At 49.9% G+C, this 18,682-nt stretch overlaps 2 protein-coding genes across 2 annotated transcripts in view; one reads left to right on the top strand and one right to left on the bottom strand.

Moving 5' to 3' along the window:
• Positions 1 to 16,390, bottom strand: part of LOC144107978 (uncharacterized) — a 63,303-nt gene extending 46,913 nt beyond the window's left edge. Inside the window, exons 1-2 of the mRNA XM_077641235.1 lie at positions 13,667 to 16,390; positions 4,836 to 5,107 (exon numbers count right to left, since the gene is read on the bottom strand). Coding sequence (XP_077497361.1) covers positions 4,836 to 5,107; positions 13,667 to 15,965 — 2,571 coding nt within the window. The 5' untranslated portion in view covers positions 15,966 to 16,390. The remainder of the gene's footprint in view (positions 1 to 4,835; positions 5,108 to 13,666) is intronic.
• Positions 16,391 to 17,401: 1,011 nt separating this feature from the next.
• On the top strand, positions 17,402 to 18,427 carry ND-30 (NADH:ubiquinone oxidoreductase core subunit S3). Its single transcript, XM_077638928.1, has one exon. The coding sequence runs from the start codon at positions 17,539 to 17,541 to the stop codon at positions 18,346 to 18,348; it is 810 nt and encodes a 269-aa protein (XP_077495054.1). The 5' UTR covers positions 17,402 to 17,538; the 3' UTR covers positions 18,349 to 18,427.
• The last annotated feature ends 255 nt before the right edge of the window (positions 18,428 to 18,682 follow it).

Below are 18,682 nucleotides of genomic sequence, written 5' to 3'. Positions count from 1 at the left end.
CAATGTTGTATGCTTATTTCGGCTGCAGCTGCTGCAACACACCATGAGTGAAATATAAAAATGCTTGTGCACTGGCATTTTGTTGTGCGTTAAAGACCTCGGGACATTGAGATGACCTAGGCGCCTTATAGTTCAAAATCCTCAAAGCGAAATAGTTGTGTTGGAGTGTAAAAAAAAAAATCCTTCTGTTTTGCAGTGGCACAATTTCTGATGGCAACCAAATCTATCCTCAGAAAGTTGGTTTATCTGGACATGGAAGTGCCTAAACATGCAGCGCTCTACTCTAATGAATGGCTCAGCCCATATGACTAAGGTTTAGTTTAGTCTATGGGGGTTTAATGTCCCACAGCGACTCAGGCTATAGCCTGAGAGACGCAGTAATGAAGGGCTCCGGAAATTTCGACCACCTGGGGTTCTTTAACGTGCACTGACATCGCACAGTACACGGGCCTCTAAAATTTCGCCTCCATTGAAATTCGATTGCCACGGAGGGATCGAACCCACATCTTTCGGGCCAGCAGCCAAGCGCCATAACCACTCAGCCACCGCAGCAGCTCCCATATGACTAAGGGTTCGTACTAGCAATTCAAACACAAACCAAGTTTTGCAACCCAGGAGGAGGAAAAACATTTATTCAGAGCATAAAATCTGGGTGGGTTCAGTACGAGAACCCATTGGTCGCCATCATAATCTGGCCCCTCTCAACCAGCGATTTCTGGTCGAGGGGGCTGTGGCTATGAAGGGTTGCTTCCCAGCGCTCATAAGTCGGATCGGGATTGCTCTCGAAGTCTGGATTTTCTTGACATTCCCAAACCGCGTGAAAGAGTGTGCCAACTGCTCCACAGAAGGGGCAGGACGAATTGTAGGTGTCTGGGTACCATTTACTCATTAGGTAAGGATTGGGCAGAGTATTAGTTTGTAGGAAGATAACACAGCAGCTGTGAGTGCAATTATCTCAGTCCTCATTTCTCCCTGACCCTTGGACACGGCATTACAGTTCATGACAGCTATCCATGGGCAGCAATGAAACAACTGTTTTTTGAAGAGCTCGGTTGTTTCAGACCGATCCTTTTTGCCTGTTGTCACTGCCCCATTATCGCAGATAACAGTGATATGCCTCCACATCGCTGTTATCAGCCACTAGGAAAGGAGGATAGCATGAATGGCACAGAACAGAAGCGAAATACAGTCGAAACCCGCGATAGCGAAATCTCGAGAATACGAAATTCTCGCCGCAACGAAATATTTCCGAGATCCCGGCAAATGCCCATAGGGGCCAATGTATTTCGTATCTCTCGGTAACGAAACATTTTTGTACCGCAATCCCACGATAACGAAATTTGCTGCAGCGTCGGTCCGCATACTGTCTCCCACATTATGAATAACAGCGTCAAAAAAGCACTCAAATTGAGCAAACTGCAATAGCGCGCTTGCGTGGCTACAGCGAGAGCATTGGCGCCTGGCAACCTTGCAGCCGGAACAACTTTAAAAACTTTAGCCACCATACCGGCGCAGCGCGTGTCCTCTGTGATCGGTTCCGCGTGGTTGTTTATCTCGGAGGCTATGTTCAGGGAAGGCAGCCTCGCAGCGACACCATCAGGGGGCGACACTAGATCATCAGCGCTGCACTTTTAGGCCTGCGAGCGGTGCACATGTGTTCGTTGTGTGTGGTGGCGGTGTGTATGAGCAGCAGTCCGCACGTTTGCGTTTGAGATGTCTCCGCCAGCCAAAAAACGAAGATTTTTGTCTCTGCAAGAGAAGGCTGCCATCATTGCTCAAGCAGAAAAAGGCAGGAAAAAAATGGATATCGCCGACGAGTACGGGATTGCGTGCAGCTCACTGTCGACAATTTTGAAAAGCAAGGCAGCCATTCTCGGTGCGCTTGAGAATGGTGCTCGAGCACAGCATAAAACAGTGACGGCTGCGGTGTTCCCGGACGTTGACAAGGCGGTGTTTGCCTGGTTCTGTGAACAGCGCGCAAACAAAGTGCCTCTGTCTGGCAAACTGCTGCAACAGAAGGCTCTGGACTTTGCCTGCATGCTCGGGCATGACCAATTCAGAGCAAGCGCTGGCTGGCTGGGCCGCTTTAAAGCCCGTCACGATATTGTGGCCAAGGTGATTTCGGGCGAAGCAGCAGGAGTGGACCCGGTGGCAACATCGTCGTGGCAGCTGACTGCCGAAGAAATCCTGGGGCAGTACGAACCCTCAGACGTGTATAATGCGGACGAAACGGGTCTATTCTATCAGATGCTGCCTTCGAAGACCTTAGACCTGAAAGGTCAAAAATGCCATGGAGGGAAGCACAGCAAGCAGCGCGTAACAGTATTGTTGTGCTCCAATATGGACGGCAGTGACAAACGGCCGCTTCTTGTCATTGGCCGGAGCAAGAAGCCCCGCTGCTTCAAGGGGAACCGCACGCTGCCTGTCCAGTACACCTCGAACGGGAAGTCATGGATGACCCGTTCAATATTTTCCAGCTGGCTTGAGGCCTTCGATGCGGACATGAGAAAGGCAGGCAGGTTGGTGAGCCTTTTTTTAGACAACTGCACCGCCCATCATGTTGATATGGAGCTCACAAACGTGCGCTTGTTTTTTTTTCCGCCCGGGTGCACTTCTGTTGTGCAGCCACTCGACCAAGGCGTCATACGAAGTGTGAAGTGCGCCTACAAAGAGAGGCTAATTCAGCGTCTCATTCTTAACCTCCATCACAAGCGCCCCACCGACGTGGACTTGTTCATGGCGCTTGAGATGCTGGCCGCTGCATGGCTTGCGACGCCTCCGACCGTGATTGAGCACTGTTTCAAGCATGCGGGCTTCGCCCCCACCCAGCAGACCTCATGCGTGGACGAGTCGCCAAATGAAAGCGTGCTTGAAGAGACACTTCACGATGACTGTGCTGCCAGTGCAGTGCCACAATCGCTGGCCAACGCATGGGGTGCACTTTGTGCTGTCGACAACTATGTTCCAGATGGTCTCAGTGTCGATAATTTCGTTCGCGCTGATGACGACGTAGTTGTCCATGAAGAAATGACCGATGAGGCTATCATCAGCAGCGTGTGCGAAACTGACGACACCGAGGACCAAGGTCCACAACATGGAGAGACGGTAAACCCGAACCCGAGGAATGTGTTGGACGCCTTTGACACGATCCGGTCGTTCTTAGGCGCACACGACGACGACGTGGCAATGGATCACTTCTTGCAGTGTGAGAATAGAAGCATGAAGTTGCTGCAAGGCAAGGCTCGGCAAACTAAGCTGACTGACTTTTGGCAATAAATTTTCTTTTTGCGGGCTGTTTTCTATCTTTTCTGTCTCATTTTCGCGGCAACGAAATTCTCGCGAAAGCGAATTTTTTTGCTGTCCCCGGCGATTTCGTTATTGCGGGTTTCGACTGTAATTGCATTACATTGACTGCATTACACAGCTCTGTCCCACTACGGACAATCAAAACCTACAGAGGACAAACCGGGCACACAAAATGACTGAGCCAAGAAAACTGCACGGAAAAGCAGAAGCTCGCTCTGCTCATCATTTTTACACCTGCAAGCAACACCAGGTCTCTACAGTAGGACCATGACGACGAGGGACTGCACGAAAACCATCATATAATTCTTGTATCAAATTTTTTTTTTTTTCGTCTACAACGTTCAGACACTCCCTCCCTGGTACCAAGAATTGGTCTCCAAAAGAATATGCTAAGGAGTGATATGCTAAGTACACTCAGTGCACCATTCTGGTGCACTGAGTGTTCCTAAATCGACGAGACAAAAACCTTCTCGGAAAGACAGGAGAAACACAAAACTGCGAAGGTAGCTGGGCCCGACATGTACGCCCTCTGCATATGCCATTGGGCTGGGCGCAATAACAGACTGCTGTACTTTTAATTTTCTGTTGTGGAAGGCACTGCACCGGTCTGAAAACCTCGAGTATCTCTCCCAGCCCACGTGAAGGGTGACACACAGTTCGCGACTGGCACAGTCTCATGATAAAATCTAGCAAAAGCTGTAGTTTTCTCGGTGCTGTTGACTTGTTCCGCTGTGGAATGCGCAGTTCGCGTGCAGAAAAGCAGCGACCTCAGTTTTTCTTGTTTCTTGACCGATGGAAACATGAGAAAAATGTGTTCGCACGCCATATGAAGACTAAAGTGGCATCCGAGAAGTGCTGACGGGTTCTGCAACGTGGTCCTTATTAACAACAGCTAGGTACAGCACTCTTTTCATGCCTTGAAGTGTCAAGATGCATCGACACATCTCAGCAAACTGGTAACCAGTTCTTGTTTGCTCTACTATTCTGGTGGACAAATCCGACCAGGATCGTGGCGATCGCACCCTTGGACAGTGATCATGGTGAATTAAGCTTGCTGGGACAGACCGGCTACGCTCCTACCCATCTGCTCAGCGAAAATTCACTCAGGCAAAAATTAAAAGCAGTACTGGCTTCATCTAGGCACAAGTCATCTGTGAACACACTTGCCGCTCTGTACATGGTTAGCACTGCACTTGCATGGGCATTGAGTGCATTTGCATGGGCCCAGAAGGTACTAGCATGGCACCTAATCAACAGCTTCTCCGCAAGGATGTTTTCAACCAAAAACTTTGTTCACAGATAGCATTCTCGCATTCTTTTGAAAACAAAGGGGGAGATGCCCCTTAATCAGCATTAGAAGGAAGTTGCTGAAAGGACACATTACAGCTGTGGGAAGACTTTTAATGTTTTGCCTTGAGCCCCTTCCAGAAAAATTTTCTGGCTACGACGCTGCTGAAGTCTGCCAGAGAATTTTGCCCAGAGCTCTCTTGGCTCTTGTTACCTACTAGGAGGGTTGAATGAGAACTTGCCTTGCGCATGGCTGACGGAAGGACAGGCAGAGAGTTCGCGACGCTCTCCAAGACTTCGGACACACCCTTGAGCTGGTCATCATTTCGCAGCAGCTGGCAGTATAACTCCGACAGGGATTTGACGAAGACTGGAGTGGCTGGCTCCTGACTGCCAGGCCCCAGCTGGAGTTGGACGAGGGTAGGGGCAGCGGCAGAGCAGGGGGGGGCGCTGCCGAACGCGTTCATGTCGCCTCTGGGCGATGTCTGGGCGGGCGCAACCACTGCAGGGGGACCTGCGGTGAAGAAGAAAGCACATGCATCACACCAGTCACAATGGGCATTTACATCCCTTTGCATTTTCTCACCTGCCCTCAACCTCACTGTTCTGTTTGTAGCCTTTTGTGCCGTGTTCGTTAAAGAGAAAACATCACAGATAAACTGCAACATCGACATGCAGCGAAATGAAACATGAGCAGAAGGAAATTGTAGGTAACGCAACATACAATACGAAACACAGTCACTTATGAGATTAAGATCTACACAGTAAGCTGGCAAACTGCTCCAATCAGCGACTGACTCTAGAAAGAAAGAGTACTGAAATGAATTGGTCTTGGCAAAGTACGGGGCATGAGAAGGGGGTGAGAACATTGCGTTTGTCAGGTTCTCAATAATGCTAAGTATGATGCAGAATTTAATCCAAGTTTGTGGTTATACAAATGTTCAGGTGTCTGTCTGTCAGCGGTTGCTCCACGTCCCTCTTGTGTGTCTTATTCCTCTCAAGCCGTGCACGTTTTACCACGAAACAAACCAAACTGCCACCACAGCACAAGACCAGAGCACCCAGACAGGCCTACTGACCACGAACTGCGGTGCACTGCTGCTGAAAGCGAGGTCGCGACTCCGAGTGCCGGATGCAGCGGCTGCATCTTGATGGGAGGCAAAATGCAAAATTGCCAGTGTGCCAAGCGAAGTCAGTGCTCGGTAGAGAACCCCAGGTTTGTTGAAACTAATCCACGGCTTTCCAGCGTGGCAACCCCTAACCTGTCCTTCCTTTCAACACCCCATTTCCTCTTTGTCAGACAGTCCTTCCTCATGACCATTTCCCGGGGGCGTTTCTTTTCAGCAAGCCCACGCCTCATTGGCTGGGGCAACAGAACCACATAGGGTGGAGTGGGAAAATTGCAGGTAGATGCCCTTCCAGCTGACAACAGCGCACAGCAACAAGCAGCAGCCTCAGCAGAAAGAGCAAAGGAAAAGAAGATGACTTTTGGGGTGTTAGCACTTATAGTAGGCATTCCATGCATTTAGCCGTTGTGTGCTTGTCTGTTTCTGCTTGTCTGAAGCCTGCTTTGTGACAGGCTGGTGGTGGTGGTGTAAATATACGGGCGAGATTAGAGGCCTGTGGGCCAATGCTCTGCCTGAGTCACTAATTCATGAGATTGTGTCCCTGCCACATCCATAAGACCAGTGTACTCTAAAAACTTCCGCAGTGCTCATGACATAACTGTCACTCAGTTCTGGAGCCCTCACAGTACACGATGCACGAGACGTCGCCCATGGGAACGTTCAGCCTCCTCTGGCTTTCCAGGAGTGCCTCATGCTTGGCACAAAAACGCGGGCACGCTAAGACAAAATGGTTCAAATCACCCACGTAAGGCCGCGCTCCACCAATGCGTACATTTTTTTTTTAATTCCCTTAGCTTGCGGTCACTGCGGGCCTCCGGTCTACGCGGAGATCTCCCAGTGAAGTTCCGAGCTCCCCCACCCACGTGTCCCCCCGCAAACAGTAACAAAGGTGCAGGAGTCACTGTCCCCTTGACAGCACCGCTGCGACGGCCGAAGGCTCCTGGCTTTGTTAAGCACACCAAGAAAGCATGCCAGGTGCACACAACGAGCACGTGGCGCCGCTTAGTCTTAGGCAGCATTCCCACGGCAGCAGATCCCCATGCTGCGCACCTGCGCAAATATGCGAACCGCCTCGCATTCCGCGATGGACCCCCCCCCCTTTTTTTGCCGGCATTCTCGATGGCACCGAAGGCTCGCGGGCCTCCGCCATCTGACATTCCTGCGACGAGCCAGTGAATTAGTGGTCCCACCAATTAAATGAAAAAAAAAATCTTGTCATCCTGCAAGAGGCGATGCGCGGGTGCGACAGAGAAAGGGAAAGCATCAAGTGATAAGGGCGGGAACTCCCGCGGGGAGAGGGTTTTCAGAATGTTTTCTTTGTTTCTTTTTCTTTTTAGCCAAGCCCTGAGCTCGAAGTTGGGCCCAACCTTCCGGGCCGGGGCTACTAACTACATTGGTTATCAAAGCTTAGGGCGGGCCTCGAAATATGACTGCCCTAATTTCTTTGTTTGCGAAAGCTTTAAAATTGCATGTAAAATAATTGGACAGCACTCGTGTCTAGTTGAGCTAGAGGCTCCGTGCGGTGACACGTAATTCTATCGACCTAGACTTTAACCTCGGGTCGATGGGTAAGGCCTTGTAGAGTTTCTCTGTGTGAGATCTTTTCTTTCAAGTTACAGTTTGAGTGTCTGTGTGGCTCAACTTGTAACGCAGTTCGCCCTTGTACATCCTGTAAATATATTTTCTTTTTGTCTCCATCATCTGGCATCAATCATCGTCTGCTCCTGCATCAAATTCACGTTTGGAGAGGTCCTGCGCCCCTCCGAAGGAACGCAAGGAACCATCTTGAATTTACTACCCACATCATGGTGTGCACACATAGGTGAGCTGGCGCGATGAATCTTATGCAACCAATACACCGTATATAGTCGGATACAACTTTAGTCTGCAGTGAAGCTCCGCCGACATTCGAGACGTAGCACAGAGTTCTTTCACGACAAAAAAGTAGTCTGTTCTTAAACCTTTTCTTGTTACCTAAAGCAAAGCTAATCACAAGAAGAAAAAATTATAAGCTCTAGAATTCTTATAGCGGGATTCTGCTTCACCTTCGCTGAAACACCTGCTGTGTGTGTGTGCGCGCACGTGCATGTGCATGCGTTGTGGGGGGGGGGGGCAGGTGGCAACTTAATCACAAGAGGTTGCTTGTGTAGAGCAATCTGGGTCACAATCCAACCCAAGCTACCCAAGCCCTGGAAGGGCAGTAGTATGAGGACTTACAGGGATCTATGAATAAAAATGAGCACTTACGGATATATGAGCTATCCGAACCCATTATCTGCTATCCGTGAAAACTGGATCTGAACATCGAAACAGAAGTGAAAACCAAGTGCAAGCGCATCTAATTTAAATTTGGCCTACTACACAAATCGACCATAATTTTTTTTTTTTAGAAACCTTGGATGCTGGTAGATGAAAGCAAACTACTTATTCGTTGTGACTGCAGTTTCTTACTGTACACTAGAATAGAGGGAAAGCTGGCGGCTTTTCACTTCACCCACCACGGATGCCCAAGGTATGCCTGGAAGACAGCACACCGGATCGACATCCCGTAGCTTGTCGACTATGCTATGGATTGAATTTTTTTTCGGCTGCTCAGTTTCGGCTTCACCATTGTAGTTTTACTGACGTTTTTTGTACTTTGTGGTTGTGTAGTGCAGTTCCACACAAAGTTCATTTGAGATCTGAAGCATCCGAAGGTGGTCGACTCGAAGTGAGCTGAGCAGAGCGTCTGGTGCCTGCTAGGCGCAAAGACAGTTTGGCCCCTACACTGCGAGCCATTTACACAGCAAGCTGGGTTTAGCTCTGCGGGAACCTGTGCTACCTGTGCACTGAAATGTGAAAGAAGGAAACAAGGTTTCTTGTGAACTGAGAACTCTGCTGCCGGTAGTCTGCTGCCGTGACTACTCTGCACATTTTTCGCAAGTCTTGGAGACACTTTAAAAGCGCAAAGTACTTCAACAAGCACAACTCATGTTAACCGTACTCGCCAAGGATTGCGTTTGGTTCATTTCAAAAACTGGCGGTGGCTGCGCATTGCATGCAGGAACGACTTCCACGCAAACACCCGAATGTTGTACTTGTCAGCATGAACGTGGCCGTCAGTTACCTGTGGCAGGAGAGGTTTGTGCTTCTTAATTCATGTTTTTCTTGGCAAAATCTGTAAGTGCAGCGCCAGGACATGCCGACGGCCGGCACTTAGTGTCCGCAAACTAGTTTCTCATAAAAAAGCGGGGCTCGCGCAATAGTCTCATGGCACAAACAGCCTATGCAGGGACATATGGTACACCAATGAAACGCATGTTTTTCACAGTGCGAAAACAGAAGCTTCTAAAGCGTAGTATTGTCAGTGCAAACAGTCTTTTTTTAAAGAATATTCGCTGTGAAAAGTGTGTCTCTTAAACGCAAGAAATTATTTTCCATAGTTAGCTATACACGGCGGCATGAAGAGAAAGCCCCCTCTAGCCATGAGCAAATTCGGTTATCGTTGGCTTTTCTGCTCATTTATTGGAATGTTCAGTACGGATATTTTATTACAGGACATACTGATTGCAAAACAATGCTTTCTTGAAATGTATGTTTTGCCAGAATTTGTATTTTTGCAGTCGCAGTCATGTTTTAGGGCCAAGCCAAGAACGCTACACTGTTTTCCTGGCATTCCCACGGTGGATGAGGTACACTTAAGAAACGCATAGACAGACGGTGACGCCAGCTTTCCCTCTAGGTATCATTTAGAAACTCTATGGCCACGACACACACGACGTGTGCGTTAGAATAACCACAAGACTAGACAACTGAGTTGTCAAACTTGAACTGACAAACTTGTCCGAGACACGAATGAGTGGTTTTAAGTTTCATGGTTCAGCACTGAAACAGTTCTGGCATGAATGTCGCTGCCTCAAGTTTCATGGTGATTAGGTTCACAGACCAACTAAACAGTAAAAGCACAGAAATCTTTAGAATGATTTTGGCTGCCTAGGATTTTTTCAATGTGTACTGAGATGCTGGTGCACAGAGGTGTTTTCATGTTTTGCACACAGAGAAATGAGACTTAGAACAAAAGGCACGGCTTCTCAGCAGAACGTCAAAGGCTGCCAAGCCGTTGGCAGGGTAGGATGGGCAGGAAAATTTAAAAGCAGCTATACATTGGTATCACAGGCTCTAGAAACAAAACTGCAAGCTGCCCCCCCCCCCCCCCCCAAAAAAAAAAAAAACTGTCACAGTCACTGCATATAGGAAGCTTGCACAAACGCTGGCGACGCCATGCATTCTGGGTAGTCCGCCATCTTGCCATCCTAGGCAGCAGACGACGCAGCCACCGCACGCGCAACACAGCCAAGTTTACACGGTCGCGTAGAGCGCGAAAACGGTGGTGACGTATTGTATACTGCTGTGTGGTGAGCTGTAACAGCCGAACACAAAGCAAAGTGCAGAAGCTAAAAGATATGACGGGTCCACTTCAGGTTTTTCAGGATACAAAAGGTCAAAAGAGCTACAACTGGGGCTAGTTGGCAATGCATCCTTGAAGGTATTGGTGAGCGCTACCAAAATACGGAAAGGGACGAACACACAAGACAAGCGCTTTCTAACAACTGTTTATTATCTGAAGGGGCATGCCTATATACACATATTAACGTCAAGTCATACACAGAAGAGGGAATAGCACACGACGCTGACAAGAGCGATATGAAGGAAAAATATATAATAATAAAATATCAACACGTGCCTTTACAACAGCCGAAGATTGCAATTCCTGAGGTAGTTTAATTCGGTTCTTCCTAGCATCACCGAAGGGGAGCTGATGCATTGGTTATCTGGAGCAACGTGCATAGCGAAAGCTTCGATAATTTCGCGTTCCCGTCTGTTTCTGGCCCGACCTATTACCTTGGTGTTGTTTAGCATCGGGGTGCATTTGCAGTGTGCGCAATGTGGTGCCAGGTTTCCTGATTTCGCTACTTGCTCGCATAATCTTTCGTGCTCTCTGAGCCTCTTGTTCAGGCATCTACCCGTTTGCCCTACGTAGGTTCGTTGACAGCTAAGTGGAATGCTGTAAATGACGAATGTGGACGTAAATGACGAATTGGAATGTGCAAAAAGGTCAACGAGAATGAAGACCACAAAAAGAAACCTGGGTGCAACGTCAAACACGACATCACCTATCGAGAGTGTGAAGAAAACGTCATTTACAGCATTCCACTTAGCTGTCAACGAACCTACGTAGGGCAAACGGGTAGATGCCTGAACAAGAGGCTCAGAGAGCACGAAAGATTATGCGAGCAAGTAGCGAAATCAGGAAACCTGGCACCACATTGCGCACACTGCAAATGCACCCCGATGCTAAACAACACCAAGGTAATAGGTCGGGCCAGAAACAGAAGGGAACGTGAAATTATCGAAGCTTTCGCTATGCACGTTGCTCCAGATAACCAATGCATCAGCTCCCCTTCGGTGATGCTAGGGAGAACCGAATTAAACTACCTCAGGAATAGCAATCTTCGGCTGTTGTAAAGGCACGTGTTGATATTTTATTATTATATATTTTTCCTTCATATCGCTCTTGTCAGCGTCGTGTGCTATTCCCTCTTCTGTGTATGACTTGACGTTTATATGTGTATATAGGCATGCCCCTTCAGATAATAAACAGTTGTTAGAAAGCGCTTGTCTTGTGTGTTCGTCCCTTTCCGTATTTTGGTAGCGCTCACCAATACCTTCAAGGATACAAAAGGTACGCCTGCGTCTCGCAGGTGAGCTCTCAGGGCGATGCCAACGCGAAGTCTGTTCACGCCACTTCGTGTCAGGTGTGTAAACGATCTGCAACGTGCGGAGAGTTTGACAGTTGATTTATTTACTGCAGCCTCTCCATTCTACGCGTCGCATTACAGGTACCTGGCGACGCATCTACGTAGTTTTTTGACCGCTTGCACCTCGAATGTACAAAAGTTCAGAATTGCTGCCGACACCCCCAAGTCAACCATCTAACTTTTCGACCACTGCAACCCCGACTGGGTCCCATCACTGCACATGTGTTATGCCTTCAAATCCCAAAATCAGTCGCGCAGTCATCGTTGCAAGGTACGATTGCATCGGTAGCCGGCAGCCAGGTGTTAGGGCTGTCAATGAGAGTGTTTTACATGCACGCATGTCATACTCTACATAAAACAGCAGGGCAGCAAAATGCAACCAGGTTTTGCCGTTGCCGGCCTTGCAAATGCAGCGTGCTGAGGAAATGTCACCGTCGCTTTTCGCGAGGACCCACACGTTCACGGTTTGCTTCGTTCAGGCTTTGCAAGTGGTTCACCGGGGCATAAATCACAACGGCAAAAGTACCCTTGTCTGTGTTTTGAGGATCACAGTGTTGGCTATGACTGTTTTCATGTATAGCTTGCGTACGCATGCACTTTTGAGAATGCTATGACCTTCTAAAGCTTCCCTGGCCTTAAGCTGCTGTCAAGTGACAAAACTAGTTCTCCGAGCTAGAAATTAATGCCAACAACGTCGACGGCAGGCCATATCTCCAAATCCATAGTGCAGTCGTCCAAGCGTAGCGTGATGGGTCCATGCTGCACTGCTTTGCCTTTTCCTCACAGCGCGCCCAATATTTCGGGCAAAGCGTCGATGCATACATTCCCGAAGAAACTGCTAACATCTTCCACACACGTAAGGGTGGCGCATGAGCAACCCCGTGCTTGCTTGGTTGACTGTCGAAGACGATGCGGCACTCCGTCAGTTCACTGAAGCCTGCATCGTTGCGCGGCGTCGACTGCTGTCTAGGATGGCAAGATGGCACTACCCGGAATGCATAGCGTCGCTGGCATTCGTGCAACTCTAAAATTACACACTGAGCAAACTAGCAGCAGAACAAAACAACAGTAAAACTTGGGGGTTTCATGCCAACCAGGGTTCGTGCTCAACTGCTCAACATTACAAGTAATACTACACCATGTTTAATCACAACCCCTCAGCAGCTGGGAATATTGCCACCACAGCCTTTGTACAGATCCCAAGAAATGAGCGTTTCCCTACTGGAGTAATAAAATTTAAGGATTCCAAGCTATTCAAAAGAACCTTCACCACTCGCAATAAAATATAAGGCCTTCCCTCTCATCAGGGCCCTCAGAGGGACCGTAATTCTTCAGATAATAGGGCTTCCCTATCTGTGGAGCTTCACCTCTCCCGCAGGCGCTGCACATGGTTTGCAACTCGTCCCATGACCAGCAAAGGCACAGTTTAGGACTGCCCATGACTTGAGAAAGTAATGTAGCGCAAAAGTTTCAAGTTGACTTTCATACCACACAAGCACAACTGGCAGTTTTGCACTCAGCACCTATTTATGGACTAAGCTTGCAGTCCATGTTCTGAATAAAATGCAGTTAGCAATGCCAAGGTACCCAAGGGAGTCGGTTCTTGTGCATGACCCAGCGCAGTACACGCAAAAGCGTGCATAAGCACCGTTTTTCTGCTGCACTGAACTTAACGTGCAAGACTGGAACCTCTTGGGTTGGAAGACAAACAGGTCAACGGCAATGTCCTATAGGCTCTGAAGGTACACTAAGTTAGATAAAATAGTGCAGAGAAGGACAGTCGGAAATTGTGACAAACAAACGAGGCCGAAGAGTCATTTTAAAGCCACTTTCTACCACAGAAAACCAAAACAACACAACAAAAAGAAGTCAAACTTTTGCTTCTAAAACTTTTAGCTTATACTTTGCTTCCCGATGCACTCCGTACTTACACCTCACACTTGCACAGCTGGTTAATGCAACACAAAAGCAGGATGGAAGAGATGGAGAAGGGTGAAAACTTAGTGCATGGTCAGTGCTCACGTTCACCTTTTATCTGTGCTGCATTCACCAGCTATGTTACAAAAAGAAACCCTAATTGCTAGCTCAGTTAAAACTTGCAGAATAAATATCTTTTCGCAAAGATCGGATGCTTTGTCAAGAACAAACCTTTTGAAGGGTTCTGCACAGAGCCACCGAACGCCACGCTGTGCACATCGCCGTGGCATGCCAGAAGGCGCACGTCCACTTCAGAGTCAACCAAGGTGTCCGAAACTTCTCCTGAATGCAGCTGGCAAGGTATACCAAACAGGGAGGGAACAGCAAACTGCGGTTCCAATGGCCGCACATCCTCAGACGATACAGTTTCATTGTTGCCGTAGTCCAGGTAAAAGACATCATACTGAGAGCCATCAGATGAAGCCCTCTCAACTCTAGCCCGGTAGAACCCTCCATCTTCGGAGAAGCGGCAACAGACATGATCCCCGGGTTGCGGGCGGAAAGCTGGGTCTGGTGCTGTCGAGGAGTAATGGTCCATGAGTTCCTGCTGGAATGCGTCCAGCTCCTCAACAGGAATCCTCACAAACTGGCCAAAAAACCTGTTGGGAGGCGTGACGTTTGTGACCAAAACTTTTTCCACTGGACATACAGTCGGGGATTGCACCTTGGCAGTGCTGACGGGCTGGCTGCTTGCAATGGCGGACTGTAGCGTCTTGACTACAGACTTCGGAGGGTCCCCGACAAAGATCTGAACAGAGTGTGTGCCGTTGGGAAGGACGCTGACAATTGAGACGCTTGCTACTGAGTCTGCTTTCAAGGAATAGGCCAGGAACAGACTTTCCAGCACGGCCATCACCTGGTCTGAATTTTGGGGTGGGCAAGTAAATCCATCCAAGGTCAACTTGGTTGCATAGGCGGGCATCAACGTGTATTTGAGGTCCAACAGTCGGAGTTCAGAGATGTCCACTGTTGTGGTGTCTCCATAATCTGCAAGCCAGACCTCCGTCTGAGGGCCTGGCTTGATCACTTCAGCTCTGTACCATTTCTGCTCGTATCTGCATGCAACAGCAGAGCCCGGAGCAATGTCCGTGGGTGCAATCATCGCAAGTGAAGGAGACTCCACCTCCAGGTCATTTGACATCTGAACAACTGCCCACTCCATCTCTTTGAGCTGTCCGTACATGACTTCGGCAGACTCGATGTATGTGACAAACATGCTGTGCCGGGAGCCTGGATCAAGCTTCAGTCGTTGAATCTGTATGTGGTTTGAAGCCTTTGGTGAAGCCATGCCGCAAATTCCAGCCGCTGCTGCCACTGGTTGCGGCTTGTTGCCGTTCAGACCTTCAAAGTGCGCTACATATGTGCCAGAGGGCTGTGCCTCTGAAAACGTGCACGACAGCTCTCGGTCTTTGGTGACCTCCAGGAATTTCGAGCACTCTAGCCCCGTGCCCGGCGCGCAGCAAAGAAGTGCAAACGCGGGCTCCTCGAGCAGCTCGGGAGGAATCACCAACAGCTCCTTTGTGGACTTGATTTCGCAGTTGCCGTAGTCCACAAAGAGGACGTTACAGGCCCCTCCCGTGCACTCGAGAACCACAGACCGGTACAGCAGGGAGTCCTCTGAAAAGCGGGCCAGGCAGACGGTCCCCACATTAACGAGCGAGGGGTCGAGCGGGGCGGCGTTGGCGCATTGCTCCTGAATCATGTCAGAGTACGGCATGGGGTCCCTGGTCGCTAGGTGCACAAAGACGCGGTTCATGTTCTCGGCGTGTGCTACGTAGACCGAGTAGGGCACGCCCAGCTTCACGGTCGGGCAGCGGAACGTGAGCGGCTCTCTCAGGTCGGCCGCAGTGCGATAAACAGGAGCGGAGCGGAGCATGTCAGCAAGGCTCCTGCCGTCAGGCAAGTGTATGCTTACGAAAGGCCCCATGAAGTGCGGTTGCGTCTGCTCCTCTCTGCGGATCGTCACGGTGACCTCCACGTATTGAAATTGAACGATGCTTCTTGCCATCGAGACCAGGTCTTCGGCGGCCGCGGGCGACAAGATGCCCAAGTCGAGTTCGTCCAAAAAGCACTCGTAAGCCGCGGGCGGCGTCCTGAAGATAGCGTCGTTGCCCTGGCGAACTTCGGCGACGCTCACAACATGCAGGTAGCCGTAGTCGATGAACGTCACCTCGACCAAAGTGTCATCGTTGCGCGGCCAGGCGGACACCACAGCACGGTACCACAAATTTTCCGCGTAACGCGCGAAACACGGCGTTCCCAGTGGTAGCTGGCTTTGGTGCATAAAGCCAGGCTTCGACGCAAGCTTCGGCGCGAGGCCTTCGAGGTAGCGCATAATGTGCTCACTTAATTCGTAGTTCCTCTGCAAGTATAGCTTTAGCCAGTGGAACTCGGACGCCACGTGCGTCAAAATAGCTTTGTAACAGTCCCCTACCACCGACAGGTTGCCGCCAATCAACGCACGGTCCATCGTCTCAATTTGTTCGTCGCTCCGCTCTTATTTACCTGAGAGTCATGCCCAGCGCAGTCCAGGGAACGTTACTCCGGGCTTTCGTCAACCGACGAGCTGTCATTCAACGCCGAACGCGGGTTCGAATTGCGACAAAGGCTCGCATGCATTCGCCGGCTTGACAAGGCCTCTTTCCCTCCTCTATCCTTTCGTGACCGATAGCCGGCCGATAGCCAACGTACCAGCCTGTAATCTCGTTGCAGCGCGCAGAGGTATTAGCGGGAACACTACGATCCGATGAGGTTTTTCCGCTTAGATTTCCAGCCACCCTGTGCGCATAAAAAAAAGCTATGGGCCTTGCTAAACTACGAATACAGCCAAAACATCAGTGAGAATGCACGAGAGGTGCAGCTAACGCTAAAACGCGCGCTTGCGCGCTCTCCTTTGCTTTCTAGGCGGCGCCACACGTCTGAACGCTCATCATCATCATCTACATATATCATAACACAAAATGGGCAAATAAGCCGAAAGCTAAGAACGAAGTACTTACAGGTGAAGGATAGGGCTCAGCAAATATAGTTTGAAAGCGGAGGTAAAGGCGACAGAAAAAAAGATGTACAAAGAAAGAATGCAGCAAAAATCGGCGCTAGGTATATACAGGACACGAAAACAGCACATCAATAAAGAGCGGATATTTGATAACTCGCGGGGCAGAGATCATTGCTTTTTGAGGCTAGAACAGGGGCTCTGAGAACAAAAACGTACAGGTCCAAATTTCAGGAAGTGAATATGTTGTGCTCTGCCTTTCCTCAAAATGCAACTTTCAATTTTCAGTTTTCTCCTTCTTTTTTCCGGACCCGCCGCGGTGGCTCAGTGGTGAGGGCGCTCGGCTACTGATCCGTAGTTCCCGGGTTCGAACCCGACCGCGGCGGCTGCGTTTCGATGGAGGCGAAACGCTAAGGCGCCCGTGTGCTGTGCGATGTCAGTGCACGTTAAAGATCCCCAGGTAGTCGAAATTATTCCGGAGCCCTCCACTATGGCACCTCTTTCTTCCTTTCTTCTTTCACTCTCTGCTTTATCCCTTCCCTTACGGCGCGGCTCAGGTGTCTGCCGATGAGACAGATACTGCGCCATTTCCTTTCTCCAAAAAAAAAACAATTATTATTAGACCATAGAGCACTTCGTTTCGAGGTGCGCAGAACTCCGCCCAGCCCTCCCCGAGGGAACCGCAACAGAAAGAGCGCTGGGATTTGTTGGGGAGGACGGGCGAGTGGATGAGAAAAGCATGAAATTGACAAAGGAGAGGTTAGAAGATTGGTGGAGGATATCAAGGGAGGGGTGAATTTGTAGAGGAAAAAGATAGTCAAAGTAGACATTTTAAGAGCGAAATAGAAGGAAAAGGGGGAAAAATTAACATTGGAGGAAGTATACGCTACGCGGCGCAAGCTGCCGCCCGATACAGAGGGTGAAGCCATTATCATCCATCTATCATCAGTGGCGGCGTTCGTGTGCATTTTAGAGGTCGCCGGGAAAGAAACGCACGCAGGATCGGAAACGAATTTGTGCAGATTCGTACGCCGCATTTAACCCGGAAATGTCCATTTTCTTCGGAAGAGCCCGCTGCCTCACGAGGCTTGGGAAAATCATGAGGCAGCCAACGCCGGTTGCGTCGACGACAGCACGGCGTTGCGAGAACACAGATGCCGCGACACCGCCGACTCAAGAAACTAGACCATCGGTGCGTAAGCCGCTGTACGCCCAGCGCTCCAAGCTCGAAGACTTTGGAAGGTACGTCGCCGAGTGCCTGCCCAAGTACGTCCAAAAAGTCCAGATAACCCCCGGCGATGAGCTCGAGGTGATGATCGCCCCTGAGGGCATCGTGCCTGTGCTCAGCTTTCTGAAAGACCACCACAACGCTCAGTACACCAACATAGTCGACATCTGCGGCGTCGACGTGCCGACAAGGCAGTACCGCTTCGAAGTCGTGTACAACCTCCTGTCGGTACACTTCAACTCAAGGATCCGCGTCAAGACGTACACGGACGAACTGACGCCTCTGGACTCGGCTACGGCCGTGTTCAAGGGGGCCAACTGGTACGAACGCGAGGTGTGGGACATGTACGGCGTCTTCTTCGGCAACCACCCGGACTTGCGGAGGATACTGACGGACTACGGCTTCGAGGGGCATCCCTTCCGCAAGGACTTCCCACTCTCGGGCTACGTGGAGGTCCGCTACGACGACGAGGTCCAGAGGGTGGTCGTTGAACCCCTGGAGTTGACGCAGGAGTTCCGAAAGTTCGACCTGTCTACCCCTTGGGAAACGTTTCCGAAATTCCGCTCGGGTGAACCCGCGCAAGAGGTCGCCCTACCCAGCGGCCAGGAAGAGTCGAAAACTAGCAAATAGAACCTGCGTGTCTGGTGATATAGTTAAGTAAAAACATCGCCTGTACTCAAAAGCTTCAATAAAGTCACAGGCATTGAAATACGTGCATCTCATCTTTTTTTCAGAAACACAATAACGGGGTGCAAGTCTAAAGACGTCTCGTTAGGCAGCCCATTATCAATGAATGGGCGCATGCAAGACGCGAACGCGAGACACTTACCTGTCTGATGAGCGGCGTCAGAAGAACTACAGAGGGGAAACCTTTTGTCGACGGACACGGAAGTAAAACACGTTTGGAGCCGGCGGTGTGGCTCGCTTCAAGTTGTAATGCAGTTCTTACGGACGCCGGCGCGCT

The sequence above is a fragment of the Amblyomma americanum genome, chromosome 10 (genome assembly GCF_052857255.1).
Source record: "Amblyomma americanum isolate KBUSLIRL-KWMA chromosome 10, ASM5285725v1, whole genome shotgun sequence".
In the NCBI taxonomy this organism is placed as follows: Eukaryota; Metazoa; Arthropoda; class Arachnida; order Ixodida; family Ixodidae; genus Amblyomma; species Amblyomma americanum.
This window is presented reverse-complemented; position numbering and strand designations above follow the sequence as displayed.

Bases quoted from the DNA above. Each gene is read 5' to 3' on its own strand.
- ND-30 (XM_077638928.1), top strand. From the start codon at position 17,539: ATGTCCATTTTCTTCGGAAGAGCCCGCTGCCTCACGAGGCTTGGGAAA.